This window comes from Arachis ipaensis, chromosome B1 (assembly GCF_059453495.1).
Source record: "Arachis ipaensis isolate K30076 ecotype BB chromosome B1, ASM5945349v1, whole genome shotgun sequence".
NCBI classification, from domain to species: domain Eukaryota; kingdom Viridiplantae; phylum Streptophyta; class Magnoliopsida; order Fabales; family Fabaceae; genus Arachis; species Arachis ipaensis.
In genome coordinates, this window is record NC_142436.1 from 114,945,578 (window position 1) to 114,963,017 (window position 17,440).

The window sequence follows — 17,440 nt, forward strand, 5'->3', positions numbered from 1 at the left end:
CGTGCGCGCCATGCACGCATGCGCGTCGGTGACCAATCTCAAATTCAAATTCTGAAAGTATCACAGGCGTTCACTCAAAATAAACGTAGCGTTCGTTGTTGGTGAATGTTGATCCTCAATCCGTGCGTGCGCGCCATGCGTGCGTACGCGTGGATCTCCAGCATGTTATTCCGCGCTTAAGCACTTAGTGCGTGTGCGCGTCACGGGTGAACGTGGCGTTCATGAAATGAACGTAGCGTTCACCTGCACCCTGCTTCTTTGCTTTTTCTCTTCATCTTCTTTTTACCTGCCATTAATCAAACACACCATCAAAGTCCCACCAAAATCATAAGAATTTGCATCATTCATAATAATCACCTAATTCTTGCATAAATCTCATAATTTTATACAAAATAAATGATGTTTGATTGAATCAACATAATCATGAAATTCCACTCCAACCACTTACTTATTGTGCAAGAAAGTGCATAAAACCTAATGAAACAAATGAAAAATACTTGCGAAACTAGCATAAGATAACTTGTCATCAGTTTAGATGTAGGTTTTCTAGAGAGAGAACCTCTCTCCTCTCTCTAGGTTTTAGGGTTTTTAGTTTTATTTCTTCTCCAATTCAGATTTCCATCTTGTTTTAATTTAGTTTCTTTTCTACATTTTATTATTCTAGCATCTTAGTTTATTTTCTCTTGTTGACGTCTTTATTTTTCCAATTTAATTTATGAACTCTTCATGTTAGATTCAATTTCCTTTTTAATGCAATTTGAGGTATTTCATGTTTATTGCTTCTTTCTTCATTTGTTATTATTGATCCTTGCGATTGTTGGTCTTAGATTTTAGATTCTCTTATTACTTTTCTATGCTTTTATTTTGCACCTCCCAAGTGTTTGATAAAATGCTTGGGTGGATTTTAATTTAGATTTTTATGTTCTTGATTTGGATTGATTATTTAGAGACTCTTGAGTTATCAAGTCTTTTGTTAAATGGTAATTGGAGATTGCTGATTAGCTTGAACTTCACCAAAGCTAGTCTCTCACTGTAAGTTGACTAGGACTTATGAACTCAAGTTAATTGTATGCACTTGACCTTCCTCCATTGGTTAGAGGTTAACTAAGTGAAGGTAATCCACATTTACCATCACAATTGATGATGATAATGAGGATAGGACTTCTAACTCTCAATCCTTGCTAAGAGCCTTCTTAGTTATTAGTTTATTTTTATCGCAATCTATATTTTCTTGTTCCTCATTTCAAAAACCCAAAAATATACTTTTCCATAACCAATAATAAACTACACTTCCCTGCAATTTCTTGAGAGACAATCCGAGGTTTGAATACTTCGGTTAATTTTATTGGGTTTGTATTTGTCACAAACAATCTAAACGTTGATTGAAGTTTAATTGTGAGTTTAGAACTATACTTGCAACGCGGTAATTTTTGTGAAAATCTTTACCGACATTTTTCCTCTGTCAAGTTTTTGGCGCCGTTGCCAGAGAATTGCAAATGTGTGCCTTATTATTTGTTATTGTGAATATTGTGAATATGTTTGCCTTTTGTTTCTTTGTTAGTTGTTTCTAGTTTTAGGAGTTTATTTTCATTATTTCTTAATAGTTTTTGTTTTTATTTTCTCTTGTTCCTATGAATTCTCACCCATTTGGCTATGAGTTTGGTTCAAATTATGTTGTAGGGAATGGAAGATATAATGAGAACATACATCAAGGATGGGAAAATCAAAGATGGGAGGAGCCACAAGGATTTGATCAACCCTCCTGGCAACAACATCCTCCAATGTACTGTGAGGAACAACCATTCCATGATGCATACCAATACAATGGTTATGGTGGACCTCTCTGTGACAATCAACAACCACCATCATACACCTATGACCCTTATCCCCCACAACATAGCCTTCAACCATACTCACAAGCCCCATTTTACCAAACACCTCCCTATGACTCTAATCCTCATCCACCATATGAGCCATACATAGAACCACCCCAATTCCAACCCAATTACTCTCAAGAACCACCACCTCAATATACACCACCTCCAATATATGCGAATTTTCAACCACAAGATGAATTTTTCTTTCCACCACAACCCTCAATAGGAGAATGTCCATATCCATCAATCCAAGAGCAATATGATCCTAATTATGTTAGCCAAGCAGAACAAGAGCCACGGGATCATTTTATGGAAGTAATGGATCGACTTCAAGCAACCATCCATCAAATGGAGCAAGAGAAAAGCCAAAAAGCATACGAAGCTCTCATGGCTAACAAATCCAAACTTGAGAACAAGGGACTGGAGTGTGTTGTACAACAAGTGAAAAAGATGGAGAGTGTTGAACCACCACATCCTTATCATGATGAACCACTGATGCGAGGCAGAAGTCAGCCAATTAAGAAATCAATATGGAAATACATTGTGAGTATAGTTCTTAACCAGCAAAAATTCGCTCATCAATTTAGAAAGGTTGTCACAAAATTAGAATACAAATACTGGGAGTATGAATCCCAGGTCGTCTCCTAATGAGTTGACAAAAGGGTGCTATCTTATTAATCAGGAGCTTTCCAAAAGATCTTGAGTTAGGGCAATGAGCAAATAAATGATTGTAAATTAAAGCAATAAAAATTAAAAGAGATTTATATATTCAGAAATAAAAAGCCTTGACTGGGGGGAATGATTAATTGGAAGTTCTATCCTTGTTGGAATTTCTCAAGTGTAGTATAAAGAGGTTGTTATTTTCACTTAGTTAACCCTTACTAAATAAAGGAAAGTCAAGTGATTGAGCTAACTCTTATTTGCAAATCATAGTTTTCTCTCTTGGGAAAGTCTAGTGTTAGTAAATAGAGAATTAGCCAACAATTTCCAATTTAACTAATCACTTGAGCATTCCAACTCAAGTGTCTCCTTTTAATCAACCCCCATGTCAAGTTGGGAATCTACTCCATTGACATGAAAATTAATTGCATAGATTTAAACAGGAGTAAAAGGAAGACATGATAGACAATAACTACAATTTAATTAAAAGTAAAAGTAATCCTTTGCATTAATAAATTCTAAAAATAATCCAATTGTAACTCTAAACAAGAATTAAGAATATGTAATAGTAAAGGAATAAGAAAACAAACTAGAATAATATCTTCAATGGAGGTAATAACTCTTCAATATCCAAAGCAAAAGCAAAAGCATAATAACTCTTCAATATCCAAAGAAAAACCTAGAGGAAGAGTAATTTTTCTCTAGATTCAGATCTAAAAACTAAAACTACGCTAATGATAATCTGTGTTGAGTCTCTGCATATTCCCTGGCTCTAGTCTGTATTTCTGGGCAGGAAAATGGGTCAAAACTCAGCCCAAAATCGCCCCCAGCATTTTCTGAATTTTCTGCAGATCGCGCATGTCACGCGTACTTGTCGCTGGTTGTCTTGGCACGTCACGTGTATACATCATCCACGCGCACGCGTCTTTGTGCAAACTCCAATCCATGTGTATGCGTCAGGCACGCGCACGCATCGCTGCAAATTTCTCCATGTCACGGCGTGAGCCATGCGTGCGCATCGATACTCGCTGGTTATCTCCTTAGTTTCTTGTGTTCCTTCCATTTTTGCAAGCTTCCTCTCCATTCTCTAAGTCATTCCTGCCCTAAAAAGCCTGAAACACTTAACACACGGATCACAGCATCGAATGGTATAAAGGAGAATTAAAATACACAAATTAAAGATTTCTAGGAAGCAAGTTTTCAACCATAGAACAAAACTAGGAAGGAATTATAAAATCATGCAAATCATATGAATAAGTGGGTAAGGACTTGATAAAAACCACTCAAATAAGCACAAGATAAACCATGAAATAGTGGTTTATCAACCTCCCCACACTTAAACATTAGCATGTCTTCATGCTTAGCTCAAGGAGATCAAAAGAATAGATAGGGACAGTAAGACTCATGAAATGCAACCTATGTATGAATGCAACTATATGCTAAGATGATTCTGTCTACTTAGTTTAAAGTAAATAAGTTCTTCAATACAAACATAAATCAGATATCACTAATTAAAATCATACAGTAAAGACAAGTAAACTTGTCAGAAGACAGCTTATGAAAGCAGGGAACATAGAATCAAGCATTGAACCCTCACTGATAGTATATGTGCACTCCAATCACTCAAGTGTATAGGGTAATCACTCTACTCTTCTCTAGTCATGCTTTCTAAACTTTGTTCTTCTCCTAACCAATCAACAAGTATTTAATGTACCAATGCAAACATCATGAGGTCTTTTCAAGGTTGTAATGGGGCTAAGGTAAAGGTGAGGGTATATATATGGCTAAGTGAGCTATAAATTGAATCCTTGATTAACCTAAGCTCTTACCTATACATACACTCTTTATACTTTTAAAATCATGCCTAGCTACCCTTCCCACTTTTGCATATTTCACATACTCATGCATCAACCTTTCTTTTAATTTTCATCACATATGCATTGATCTTTTTCTTTAATTATTTAATATTTTTGGATTTTTTTAGGGTAAAACTAAACATAACTTATCAATGCACATGAATTTTTTTTTTTTAAATTTTTCTGGTTTCACATGAGTAGGTACCCACATTCCCAATATTTTATTATTTAAACATTGTACACTTTCATTAATCCAAGTTTTCACAGTTTCTCCACACTTAGTTAACACACTATCTTAAGCTAACCAAATATTCAACTGGGGTATTTAATTATTTTTTCGCTTAAGGTTAGTGATGTGGTAAAATATAAAACAAGGGGGATTAAAAAGCTCAAGGTGGCTAACAAAGGTAAATGGAAGGGTAGGCTATTTGGGGTAAGCGAGCTAATAATCAAATAATGGTCTCAATTGTATGCATGCATATAACACATTAAACATTAGATATATAGGATGGAACAAAATAAAAATTACAATCATAGAGAAGAAAACACACAAGAATAAAATATTATGGTTAAATAGTTGAACCATGTAATTAAGCTCAAATCTCACAGGTTGTGTGTTCTTTAGCTATAATTCATATTCCAATTTACAGTCTTCAAAGAAGTTTAACAAAAAATTTTCAATTTAAATTAGTGAAATATTATAAAATAGAGTCTTGAAAAGAAACTTATTATTTTTCAACCAAATAGAGCATACATGCAAACACTTATTACTATGCAATCTATCCTATCCTAACAAAAGAAAAAAAATAACATGTTGGTGTTAAGAAAAAGAAATTACCTTCGGAAGTCAGGTACTAACCGACCTCCCCACACTTAAAGCTTGGCACCGTCCTCGGTGCCATCAGTCAGGAACAAAGGGGGCTGGTAGCAGCATCTCCACATTCGGGATTGACATGGCTTCCTATGCTGGTGGATGAAGTGGAGTCCGGAGTTTCTGGTTCTTCTTCAGGTGGGTGGTCGCCAACAATCAGCTTCTTGAGGTATGTAAATTGGCGCTTGTTACGGTGCTCCATTCGCTTTGCCTGCCGGTCAAGCTGGTCCAACCTCTGAAGTATCTGTAGGAGCAGCTGATTTATTGAAGGTGCTTGTGATGTGGAAGGAGAAGGAATATCTCCGGTCAGGTCTGCGGTCTGGCTGATAGAGGCTGGTGGTGGTCTGATGTACTTCCCATTGGGAACAATCTGATCATCCCGCGGAAGTATGGTCTTGGTGTCCCCAGCTCTGTAGGAGACTCCGGCTGTCGAGATTAAATCTGAAACCAAGGCGGAAAAGGGTAGGTTACCCGCAATTTGTATGTGTCCCATGGCATGCCGAAGGTGTCTTAGTAAATTGAGAGGCTAGTATGTAAGGATACACCAGAAAAGAACACCCATATCTGCAGTGAAGGATGACTCGTGAGTGTTTGAAAAGACGTAGTGGGACATAATCTGTGCCTACACTCGAGCCTCCAAGGTGAGTGCTGAAGCTAATATTCCCTTAGGTCGGGATCGATTGTATCCATAGATCCATCTGTTGCCAGGTTGTGCTATAACTCTGAGAACGGTTGACGAAGGGATTTTCTGCTAGTAAAGAATTTTACAAATAATATCTCGTTGAAAGTATAGTTTCTAAACCAATAGAGAATCCTTTCGTACAAAAGTTTGGTTGTCACAAGTAACAAACCCCTAATAAAATTGATAACCGAAGTATTTAAATCTCGGGTCGTCTCTCAAGGAATTACAGGGAAGTATGATTTATTATTGGTTATGGCAGATTATCTTTTTGGGGTTTTTGAATAAGGAACAAGAAAAAGTAAATTGTAAGAATTAAATTAATAACTAATAAAGCTCTTAGCAAGGTATGAAAACTAAAAATCATATCCTAGTTATCCTTATCAATTGTGATAAAAATTGTTCATTACTCCAACTTAGTTAACCCTTACTAAATAAAGGAAAGTCAAGTGGACTAATCAATTTGATTCCTAAAGTCCTAGTCAACTACTAAAGAAAAAGTAGCTTTAGAGGGATCCAAATCAACCAGCAAATCCCAATTATCAATCAATAAGGGAGTTTGATAACTCAAGTGTCACCAATTAATCAACTAAAACCAAAAGGAGAGAAATCTAAATATTGAAAGCATTAATCACATAAATTGAAGAAAGCAACCAAAAATCTGAATTACCTCAAATTGCATTAAATAAAGAAATCAAATCTAACATTGGAAAGTTCATAAACCAATTTGGGAAAATAAACAAATTAAAGTAGTAGAATAAATAAAAATAGAAGAGAAACCAAATTAAAGGAACATTGAACCTGGAATTGAGAAGAAGTAATCCTAAAACTAAAAGAAATCCTAAATTCTAAAACCTAGAGAGAAGGGAGAGCCTCTCTCTCTCCAGAAAACTGCATCTAAAACCTAAAATTGTGATTATTCATTTGTTCTCTTGAATGGATCGATTCCCCCACTTTATAGCCTCTAATCTGTGTTTTCTGGGCCAAAAACTGGGTCAAAAACAGCCCAGAAATCACTTCCAGCACGCGGCAAAGTCACGCGTACAAGTCGTCCACGCGTACGCGTTGTCCACGCGTACGCGTGGATTGAATTTTTTTTCTTTTCAAAATAAGATCTTAAAAATAAACTTATTATTTTTCAACCAAGTAGAACATACATGCAAACAATTATTAACATGCAATCTATCCTAACTAACAAAAGAAAAACTAAAAATATTGGTGTTAAAAGAGAAAAGTTACCTCTGAAAGTCAGGTATTGACCGACCTCCCCACACTTAAAGCTTGGCACCATCCTCGGTGCCATCAATCAGGAACAAAGGGGGGCTGGTAGCAGTGTCTCCACAATCGGGGCTGTCATGGCTCCCGATGCTGGTAGGTAAGGTGGAGTTCGGAGTGTCCTTTGGTCTTCCTCAGGTGGGTGGTTGCCAACAATCAGCTCCTTGAGGTATGTAAATCGGCGCTTGTTACGGCGCTCCATTCGCTTCGCCTGTCGGTCCAGCCGGTCCAACCTCTGAAGTATCTGAGGGAGCAGCTGATTTGTTGAAGGTGCTTGTGCTTTTTGTTCTTTTCTTTGCTGGTGATTTGTTAGAGGCTCTCTCTGTACCCTTCCTGGTGGCCATCCTAAAAAGGGAGAAGAGAAAGGGGCATGAATTCAAAGGGATAGAGCAAGGAAGAGGGCAGTACGAGTGATAATCATGCCAAGGTAAAGAAGAATGTCGTTAACACATGGTCGCGACTCCATGCAATTAGGACATCAATGGAAATATAGCATGATAAATTGAGGCAATTAAATGCAAGATGTTTATTGGCATGCTGGCAAAGGCATGAGTAGCATAGATCAAGCATTAAAAGCCAAAATGGATTATCACTCGTAACAAACTAACAATAACGTTTGTATTGACAATCATATTTAATTAATAAAATATTAGAAGGGTTTTGTGAAAAACAGGCATTAGAGTAGAAGGATAGAATAATTAAGAATTCATAATGCTATACGGGTTTTTCACAAACACTTGGTATGCATGTAAAATATGTTAAGGAAAGTAAGAACTCTAACATGCATGCAATCCAAAAATTAATATTAATTGTCAAATCACTCTCTAATATATCCATAAGCACGAGTATAATAATATAAGACCCAAATAAAGCTCCAACACCAATATAAAAATTAATGCATGAAAAAAAAGAAAAGAATAGGAAAGAAACCATAAATAACTAAGCATAAAAGAGAAATTGAAAAGGAAGAATAATAAATAAATGCAGTAATTTAAAAAGAGGAGAAGAGTAGAGGGGGAGAAGAAAAGAAGTAGGAATGAAAAAGAATTAAGGTTGGGGGAGGGAGATTTGAAATCAGGCGGTGTGCTGATTGAATTGTGCGTCGCATGCGACGCGTACGCGTACAGCACGCGTACGCGTGGGTCGCAAAAATTTCATGTGACGCGTACGCGTCAAGCACGCGCACGCGTGATCGCCACATTTTGAAAATGATGCACACGCATCAGGGACGCGTACGCGTGGATAAATTTATGCCTGTAGCACAAGTCCAGCGTGGAGGCAGCACAACTCTCTGTTCAGCACGCTATTGACGCCGATTTTCATCCCCACGCGTACGCGTCGCTGACGCTTATGCATGGGTTGAACTTTTGCAGGGGATGCAGACGCGTGAGGTACACGTACACATGGTGTGGCTTGTGCGCCACGCACCCCTCTCGCGCGTCTCTCGCGTAACTCTCTGTTTAGGTGCGCTTACGCAAACGACGCGCACGCGTCAACCCCCCCTCCCCCTTTTTTAATTTATGTAGAATGCAGTATGCAGCTAATTTATGCAGAGATTATGAATGGATACTGAGAAAAACAAAATAAAGTTAAGAAGAAAACAAAACAAAATAAAACTAAGACTGAAAAAGAACGATCATACCATGATGGTTATCTCCCACCTAAAACTTTTAGTTATTGTCCCTAAGTTGGACATTTGGTGAGCTCCTTGTCATGGTGGCTTGTGCTTGAACTCGTCTTGAAACTTCCACCAATGCTTGGACTTCCAATAAGCTCTATCAATACCAAGTAAATTCCTCAAGCATTGATGGAGTTGATAAACCACTATTTTACGGTTTATCTTATGCTCAATTGAGTGGATTTTATTAATCTTTCATACACTTATCCATACAAAATGCATGGTTTTACAATTTCCTTCTTGATTTTGTGTTATGATTGAAAACATGCTTCGTGCTCTTAAATTTTACTATGTTTAATCCTCTCTTATTACCATTCGATGCCTTGATATGTGTGTTAAGTGATTTCAGGATTTATAGGGCAGGAATGGCTTAGAGGATAGAAAGGAAGCATGCAAAAGTGGAAGGAATACAAGAAGTTGAAGAAATTGCTAAGCTGTCCAGCCTGACCTTTTCGCACTCAAACGGTCATAACCTAAGCTACAGAGGTCCAAATGAGGCAGTTTTAGTTGCGTTGGAAAGCTAACATCTGGGGATTCGAAATGATATATAGTTTGCTATAGTTTCCCTGAATATAGACAATGTAGACGCGTGCATCATGCGCACGCATCGCATCTGCGAAAATCAGTGTGACAGAATTCGCAATCAGCGATTTCTGGGCTGTTTCCGGCCCAGTTCTCGACCCAGAAAACACGGATTAGAGGCTATAAAGTGGGGGAATACATTCATTCATAGAGACAACATTCATATACATAATTTTAGGTTTTTAGAGAGAGGCTCTCTCCTCTCTCTAAGATTTTAGGATTCCTAGTTTTATGCTGTTGAGTTGGATATTACAAGAGTTACTACCTCCATTGAAGTTTTTATCATTCTAGTTTGTTTTCTTTGTCCCTTACTCTTTCATATCCTTAATTTTAATACCTTTTTCATTTAATTTTATTATTTATTTATTGCTTTCAATTTTATTATCATGTCTCTTTTTTATTCCAAACTCCCAATAATAAAGATGATATGCAAGATGGTAGAGTAGACTCCCAACTTGACATGGGGGTTGATTAAGAGGAGACACTTGAGTTGGAAGGCTTAAGTGTTGGTTAAATTGGAAGTTGTTGGCTAGTTCTGTATTTACTAACGCTATACCTTCCCAAGGGAGAAGACTAAGATTTGCAAATAAGAGTTAGCTCAATCACTTGACTTTCCTTTATTAAGTAAGGGTTAACTAAGTGAAAACAACAACCTCTTTATACTACACTTGAGAGAATTCCAACAAGGATAGAACTTCCAATTAATTATTTCCCCAGTCAAGGCTTTTTATTTAAGATAATATAAATCTCATTTAATTTTCATTACTTTAATTTACAATCATATGCTTGTGCCCATTGCCCAAACTCCAAATTTCCCAGAAAACTCATAACCAATAATAAATACACCTCCCTGCAATTCCTTGAGAGACAACCCGAGGTTTAAATACTTCGGTTATAAATTTTATTGGGTTTTGTTACTTGTGACAACCAAAATTTTTGTACGAAAGGATTCTCTGTTGGTTTAGAAACTATACGTACAACGTGATTATTTTTATATAAAATTCTTTACTAGCAAGAATCTTCTCGTTAGGAGTTCTTCACAAGCTTTGAGCTCCCAAAATTGATCCTCATATATTCCCGAATCCCAAATCTTGATTCTACACCCGTCTTCAAGTTGATCATAATGATTCCATTCGGGTGGTAAGCAATCTGAATTCTCACTAAGGCATCCAAACAACTTCCTAGACCCATTCAATTGAGAATTGTGCCAACCCTTGTACTTCAATTTGGAGTATGCAACCATATTGAACCTTGCATGACAACTCCAACCACTAACCATCTTCCTCTTACGCTTAATGCCACAAAGAGCTCTAAGCTGACCATCCGTCTCAAGTAAACCATATTCAAGTGGAAAAGTAAAGGTTAAGGATAAGGATTTTACCCACTTGAATATTGTATTAGATGGTAATGGGTTTGGGAGAGATGTTTCTAATGGTCTTGCAAGCTCAACTCCCCTGTGCTCTTCTTTGCATTCTTCCACCTCCTTGCAAACTTCTTCAATTTCAACCTCTCCCTCTTGGTAGCTTTCTTCCAATTCAATCTCTTCTTCATTACTTACCAATGGCATGGGAGGTTGTGCTTCTTCCTCTTTAATCTCCATCTCTTGATCAACCTCTGTAAAGTCTTCAACCATGATCTGCCTTGGAGGTTGTACACCCTTCTCAACATCAACATTAAACACCTTGGAATGAGGCTCTAGGACTGGACTTTCCAATAGAGGTTCAGCATCTCCTAAGTCTACAACCACTTCTTCCTTTTCAATAATTGCTGCCTTGCCCAGTGGTTTTAGTATAAGATCGTACTCTTCTTTGATGATTTCCTTTCTATGATAACTCTTTTCAACTATTCTTTCATCTTCAAGGGTCTCTCCTACCGCTACCTGTAGGGCCTCCTCTAGCTTCTTATGAAGTATGAATTCGCGAAGACGATCCCTTTTCTCTTGTTCCTTGTCAATAGCATAGCTGGGATCATCTTGCTCTTGGATTGATAGATGTGGGTGCTCTTCCATGGAGGGTGGTAATGGGATGGGAAGATTATTATGTGGTTGAAAAGGAAACGCACTAAAGCTTGAGGGTTGAATATTGGAGGTAGAGGGTTGGTTCATGCGGGATATAAGATTTTGGAGTGTAGAAGTGAGACCAACGATATTAGAGATTAGTGTGTTGTTATCCAATGGAGGTTGGGGTGGATAGGAGGGTTCATTTGTTGGGAGAAAGGGCTCATAATACGGAGGTGGCTCTTCTTGATAAGGATATGGAGATGGTGAATATTGAGGTGGTGGTTCTGGGTGTGGTTCATATGGAGGTGAATGGTGGAAAGGGGCTTGTGAGTGTGGTGGTTCAAAGGTATGTTGGGGAGGTGGTTCATAAGCATATGGTGGGGCTTGTTGGTAACTACAAGGGGGTCCACCATATTCATTATCTTGGTACGCTCCCTGGAATGACTCTTGACCATAGTAGTTTGGTGGAGGTTGGTTGTCACGAAAGGGTCCACCATAACTATTGTCTTGGTATGCATCACAGAATGGTTGTTGGTTATAGCGCATTGGAGGGGGTTGTTGCCAAGAGGGTTGATCAAATCCTTGTGGCTCCTCCCATCTTTGATTCTTCCAACTTTGATGCCTGTTCTCATTATAGCTTCCATTCCTTACAACAACATTAGAACCAAACTTGAAACCAGAGGGGTGAGAATTCTTAGTAGCTAAAGAAAATAAAAGTTAATAAAAATTAATAAAAATAAACTCTTAAAACTAGAAACACTAACAAAGAAACGAAAAAGAAAATATTTACAATAACCAATAATAAGACACACGTTTGCAATTCCCCGACAACGGCGCCATTTTGACGAACGGATTTTCTACTAGTAAAGAATTTTACAAATAATATCTCGTTGAAAGTATAGTTTCTAAACCGACAGATAATTCTTTCGTACAAAAGTTTGGTTGTCACAAGTAACAAACCCCTAATAAAATTGATAACCGAAGTATTTAAACCTCGGGTCGTCTCTCAAGGAATTGCAGGGAAGTATGATTTATTATTGGTTATGGCAGATTATCTTTTGGGGGTTTTTGAATAAGGAACAAAGAAAAGTAAATTGTAAGAATTAAATTAATAACTAATAAAGCTCTTACAAGGTATGAAAACTGGAAATCATATCCTAGTTATCTTTATCAATTGTGATGAGAATTGTTCATTACTCCCACTTAGTTAACCCTTACTAAATAAAGAAAACTCAAGTGAACTAATCAATTTGATTCCTCAAGTCCTAGTCAACACCTAAGGAAAGACTAGTTTTAGAGGGATCCAAATCAACCAGCAAATCCAAATTATCAATCAACAAGGGAGTTTGATAACTCAAGTGTCACCAATTAATCAACCAAAGCCAAAAGGAGAGAAATCTAAATATTGAAAGCATTAATCACATAAATTGAAGAAAGCAACCATAAATCTAAAATACCTCAAATTGCATTAAATAAAGAAATCAAATCTAACATTGGAAAGTTCATAAACCAATTTGGGAAAATAAACAAACTAAAGTAGTAGAATAAATAAAAATAGAAGAGAAACTAAATAAAGGAACATTGAACCTGGAATTGAGAAGAAGTAATCCAAAAACTAAAAGAAATCCTAAATCCTACTCTCTCCAGAAAACTACATCTAAAACCTAAAATCGTGATTATTCAGTTGTTCTCTTGAATGGATCGATTCCCCCACTTTATAGCCTCTAATCTGTGTTTTTTGGGCTGAAAACTGGGTCAAAAACAGCCTAGAAATCACCCCCAGCGATTTGTTATACGTCCAACACACGGCAGAGTCACGCGTACGCGTCGTCCACGCGTACGCGTGGATTGAATTTTCTCCAGGTCACGCGTGCGTGTGATCCACGCGTTCGTGTCATCTATCTTTGGGGAAGATATGACAAATTATATATCATTGCGAAGCCCCGGATGTTAGCTTTCCAACAGAACTAGAACCGCCTCATTTGGACCTTTGTAGCTCAAGTTATGACCATTTGAGTGTGAAGAGGTCAGGCTGGACAGCTTAGCAATTTCTTCAACTTCTTGAATTCCTTCCACTTTTGCATGCTTCCTTCACATCTTTCAAGCTATTCCTGCCCTGTAATCTCTGAAAACACTTAACACACATATCATGGCATCAAATGGTATAAAGGGGAATTAATTTTTGGTAATTTAAAGGCTTGGGAAGCAAGTTTCCAATTATACAACAAAATTAGGAAGGAAAATGTAAAAAACCATGCAATTTATATGAATAAGTGAGTAAATAGTTGATAAAAACCACTCAATTGAGTACAAGATAAACTATAAAATAGTAGTTTATCAACGGCGTCCCAGTCAAATTGGTATGTCTGGTGTTTGAAAGAGGCTTCTTGAAATGCGTCCAATCCTTCTGGAGCAGGGGAGAGATCCAAGGCTTGCTGATTGGCCTCTTCAGAAATAGAGACTTGCTTCTGACGGACATAGACAGACTGCAAGGTTGGCATGTGAAAATTGGAGTAGAATTCAACTACCCATGAAAGGTTAACCTGTCGTGGCTGTCTCCGTAAGAATCCCCATTGTCTTTTCTCAATGCGGGGCTCAACAAAATCAACAATGTGGGTCGGGAGGAGGAGTAGGTGCTCATTGTTATAGTTCCGCTCTGCCAAGATGGGGAACATCTGCTCACAGTAGCAGTTAGTGAACCGCGTAGTGTCCTTTGCTGGAAAGGCTTTCTTTTTTTCATCGACCTTGATGATCCTCTTGACTCGCTTTGTTGATGGCTTGACTGATGTTGAGGATGGTTCCGCAGCTAGTGCTCTTTTTTTCCTTTCCTTGCAGGTGGTTTGGGAGTAACTTTCTCTTTACCCTTCTTGGTGGCCATCCTGAAAAGGGAAAAGGGAAAGTAACATGTAAAGCCAAGGGTTAGAGCAAGGAGGAGAATAGTACAAGTGATAAGCACTGCATGGTAAAGAAGGATGTCGTTAACACATGGTCGTGACTACATGTGATAAGTTCATCAATGGAAATATAGCAAGTGCATGTTATGGCAAGTAGATGCAAGATGTTTATTGGCATGCCGGCAAAGGCATGAGTAGCATAGATCAAGCATCAAAAGTTAAATTGTATTATCACTCGTAACAAACTGACCATCACGTTTGTATTGACAATTATATTTGATTAATAAAATATTTGAGGAGTTTTGTGAAAAACAGGCATTAGAGTAGAAGGATAGAGTAATTAAAAATGCACAATGCCATACGGGATTTTTCACAAACACTTAGTATGCATGGTAAAGATGTTATTAAAAGTATTAAATTTGAACATGCAAACAACCCAAAATAATTATTGATAATTGTCAAACAACTCTTTAAAAATCCACAAACAATTATAGAAGAAAATAATCACCCAATTAAATTTCTAATACCAAGTAAAAAGGATGTAAAAAGAAAAAGAAAGACTAAGAAAACATAGATTATGAAACTAAAAAGAAAAAGAAGAAGGGAATATAAATTAAAGTTATAATGAAAGAATAAAAGGGAAAGAAGAAAAAAACCTTGATGAAGGGGATGAAGAAGGAAAGAAGAAAGTAAGAAAAAAAATTAAAAAGAAATAAAAAAGAAAGAAGGGAGAAGAAAGAATTAGGATTGGGGAAGAAAATATAAGAATTCTGGTGTAGATCTAGTTAAACTGTGCGTCGCATGCGACGTGTACGCGTGCATCACGCGTTCACGCGGGTTGCGCTATTTTCAAGTGATAAGTACGCGTGGGGGACGTGTACGCGTGACTCGAATTGTGCTATTGGCGCGGTGGCAGCCTCGCGCACACACAACTCTCTGCTTCAATACGCACATTCCCAAAATTTAAGGCGACGCGTGTGCGTCAGGGTTGCGCACGCGTGAATGGCCTGAATTGGAAAAATGATGCATACGCATCAGGGATGCGTACGCGTGATGGGGTTTGTGCTTCCAGCATAATTCCAGCCCCACACCATCATAACTCTCTGGCCATACACTCATTTACGCCGATTTATAGGGCCATGCGTACGCGTGGGCGCACGCGTGGAGGGCTGATTTTGCAAGCGATGCGTATGCATCAGGGACGCGTACGCGTTGGCATGTTTGTGCCTAAAGCACGCCTCCAGCCTTGCTCCCGCGTAACTCTCTGTTTCATTCTTCTTTGCTTCGCATGCACACATGACGTATACGCGTCGGCGACGCTTGCGCGTCGTGTGCTCTCTTTTTTTTTTTTTGCAGAATGCAGAATGAATATGCAGGCTATATGTAGAGATTATGGTAAGAGTCACTAAGAAAAATAAAGTAGAATAAAATAAAATGAAACTAAGACTGAAATGGAACGATCATACCATGGTGGGTTGTCTCCCACCTAGCACTTTGCTTTTACGTCCTTAAGTTTGACAGTCTTCAGGCTCATTCTGCTTCTGTTGGTGGGTCCTCCAAGAGGAAGACATCTAGCTTTCTGTGTTCCTTCATCTTCTCACCGTGATAAAACTTTAGGCGGTGCCCATTGACCTTGATGCAATTGGAACTTGAAGGATGACGCAGGTGGAAAACTCCATGTGGCTCTGCTTTCTCCACCCTGTAGGGACCTTCCCATCTGGATCTCAGCTTGCCTGGCATGAGTCTCAGCCTGGAGTTGTAAAGGAAAACCAGATCTCCTGGTCTGAACTCTCTTCTCTTGATATGCTTGTCATGCACATCCTTCATCTTCTCTTTGTATAATCTGGAGTTATCATAAGCTTCGAGTCAAAGGGTCCAGTTCTGCTAGTTGCAGCTTCCTTTCAGCACCAGCTTGCTCGAATCCCATGTTACACTCCTACACAGCCCAGAAATCCTTGTGTTCCACCTCTACTGGAAGGTGGCAAGCTTTTCCGTACACTAAGCGGAAGGGGCTAATCCCAATGGGTGTCTTGTACGCTGTTCGATACGCCCAGAACGCATCAACAAGTTTGGTGCTCCAGTCCTTCCTATGAGGATTTACTACCTTCTCCAGAATACGCTTTTTTTCTCGGTTAGTTACCTCTGTTTGTCCATTGGTTTGGGGATGGTAAGTTGTTGCTACTTTGTGAACGATCCCATGCTTCTTCAGTAATCCTATTAATCTCCTGTTAAAAAAGTGAGTGCCTTGATCACTCACGATTGCTCGTGGTGATCTAAAGCGATAGATAATATGGTTTCTAACAAAGGAAACAACAGTGTTAGCATCATCAGTACGGGTAGGAATTGCCTCCACCCATTTAGAAACATAATCTACAGCTAACAGTATATAAAGGTAACCACTAGAGTTTGGAAATGGACCCATGAAGTCAATACCCCAAACATCAAAAATTTCACAGAAAAGCATAATTTGTTGGGGCATCTCATCCTTCTTGGATATATTCCCAAACCTTTGGCATGGAGGGCAGGATTTACAAAAGGTAGCGGCATCCTTAAAAAGAGTGGGCCACCAGAATCCACAGTCTAAGATTTTTCTAGCTGTTCTTTGAGGGCAAAAATATCCTCCACTCTCAGAAGAGTGGCCGGCCTCTAAAATAGACTGGAATTCTAATTGAGGCACACACCTTCTAATTACCTGGTCAGCACCATACCTCCATAAATATGGGTCATCCCATATATAATATTTAGACTCACTTTTTAGTTTGTCCCTTTTATGCTTAGTAAAATTAGGAGGGAAAGTATGGCTAAATAGATAATTAGCTACCGGTGCATACCAAGGAACTACTTCAGATACTGCGTGCAAGCTATCAAATGGAAAAGAATCATTGATACGAGTGGAGTCATCCTTAATGTGCTCAAGGCGACTCAAGTGGTCCGCCACTAAATTCTGGTTACCACTCCTATCCTTAATTTCTAAATCAAATTCTTGCAGCAACAGTATCCAATGTATCAACCTTGGTTTGGACTCCTTTTTAGCTAATAAATATTTTAGAGCTGCATGGTCTGAGTACA

General features: G+C 38.3%; 1 protein-coding gene across 1 annotated transcript in view; it reads left to right on the top strand.

Moving 5' to 3' along the window:
- Nucleotides 1-1,631: 1,631 nt before the first annotated feature.
- LOC148578012 (uncharacterized) overlaps nt 1,632-17,440 on the top strand; it is a 30,007-nt gene continuing 14,198 nt past the window's right edge. Inside the window, exon 1 of the mRNA XM_088502936.1 lies at nt 1,632-2,364. Coding sequence (XP_088359062.1) covers nt 1,632-2,364 — 733 coding nt within the window. The remainder of the gene's footprint in view (nt 2,365-17,440) is intronic.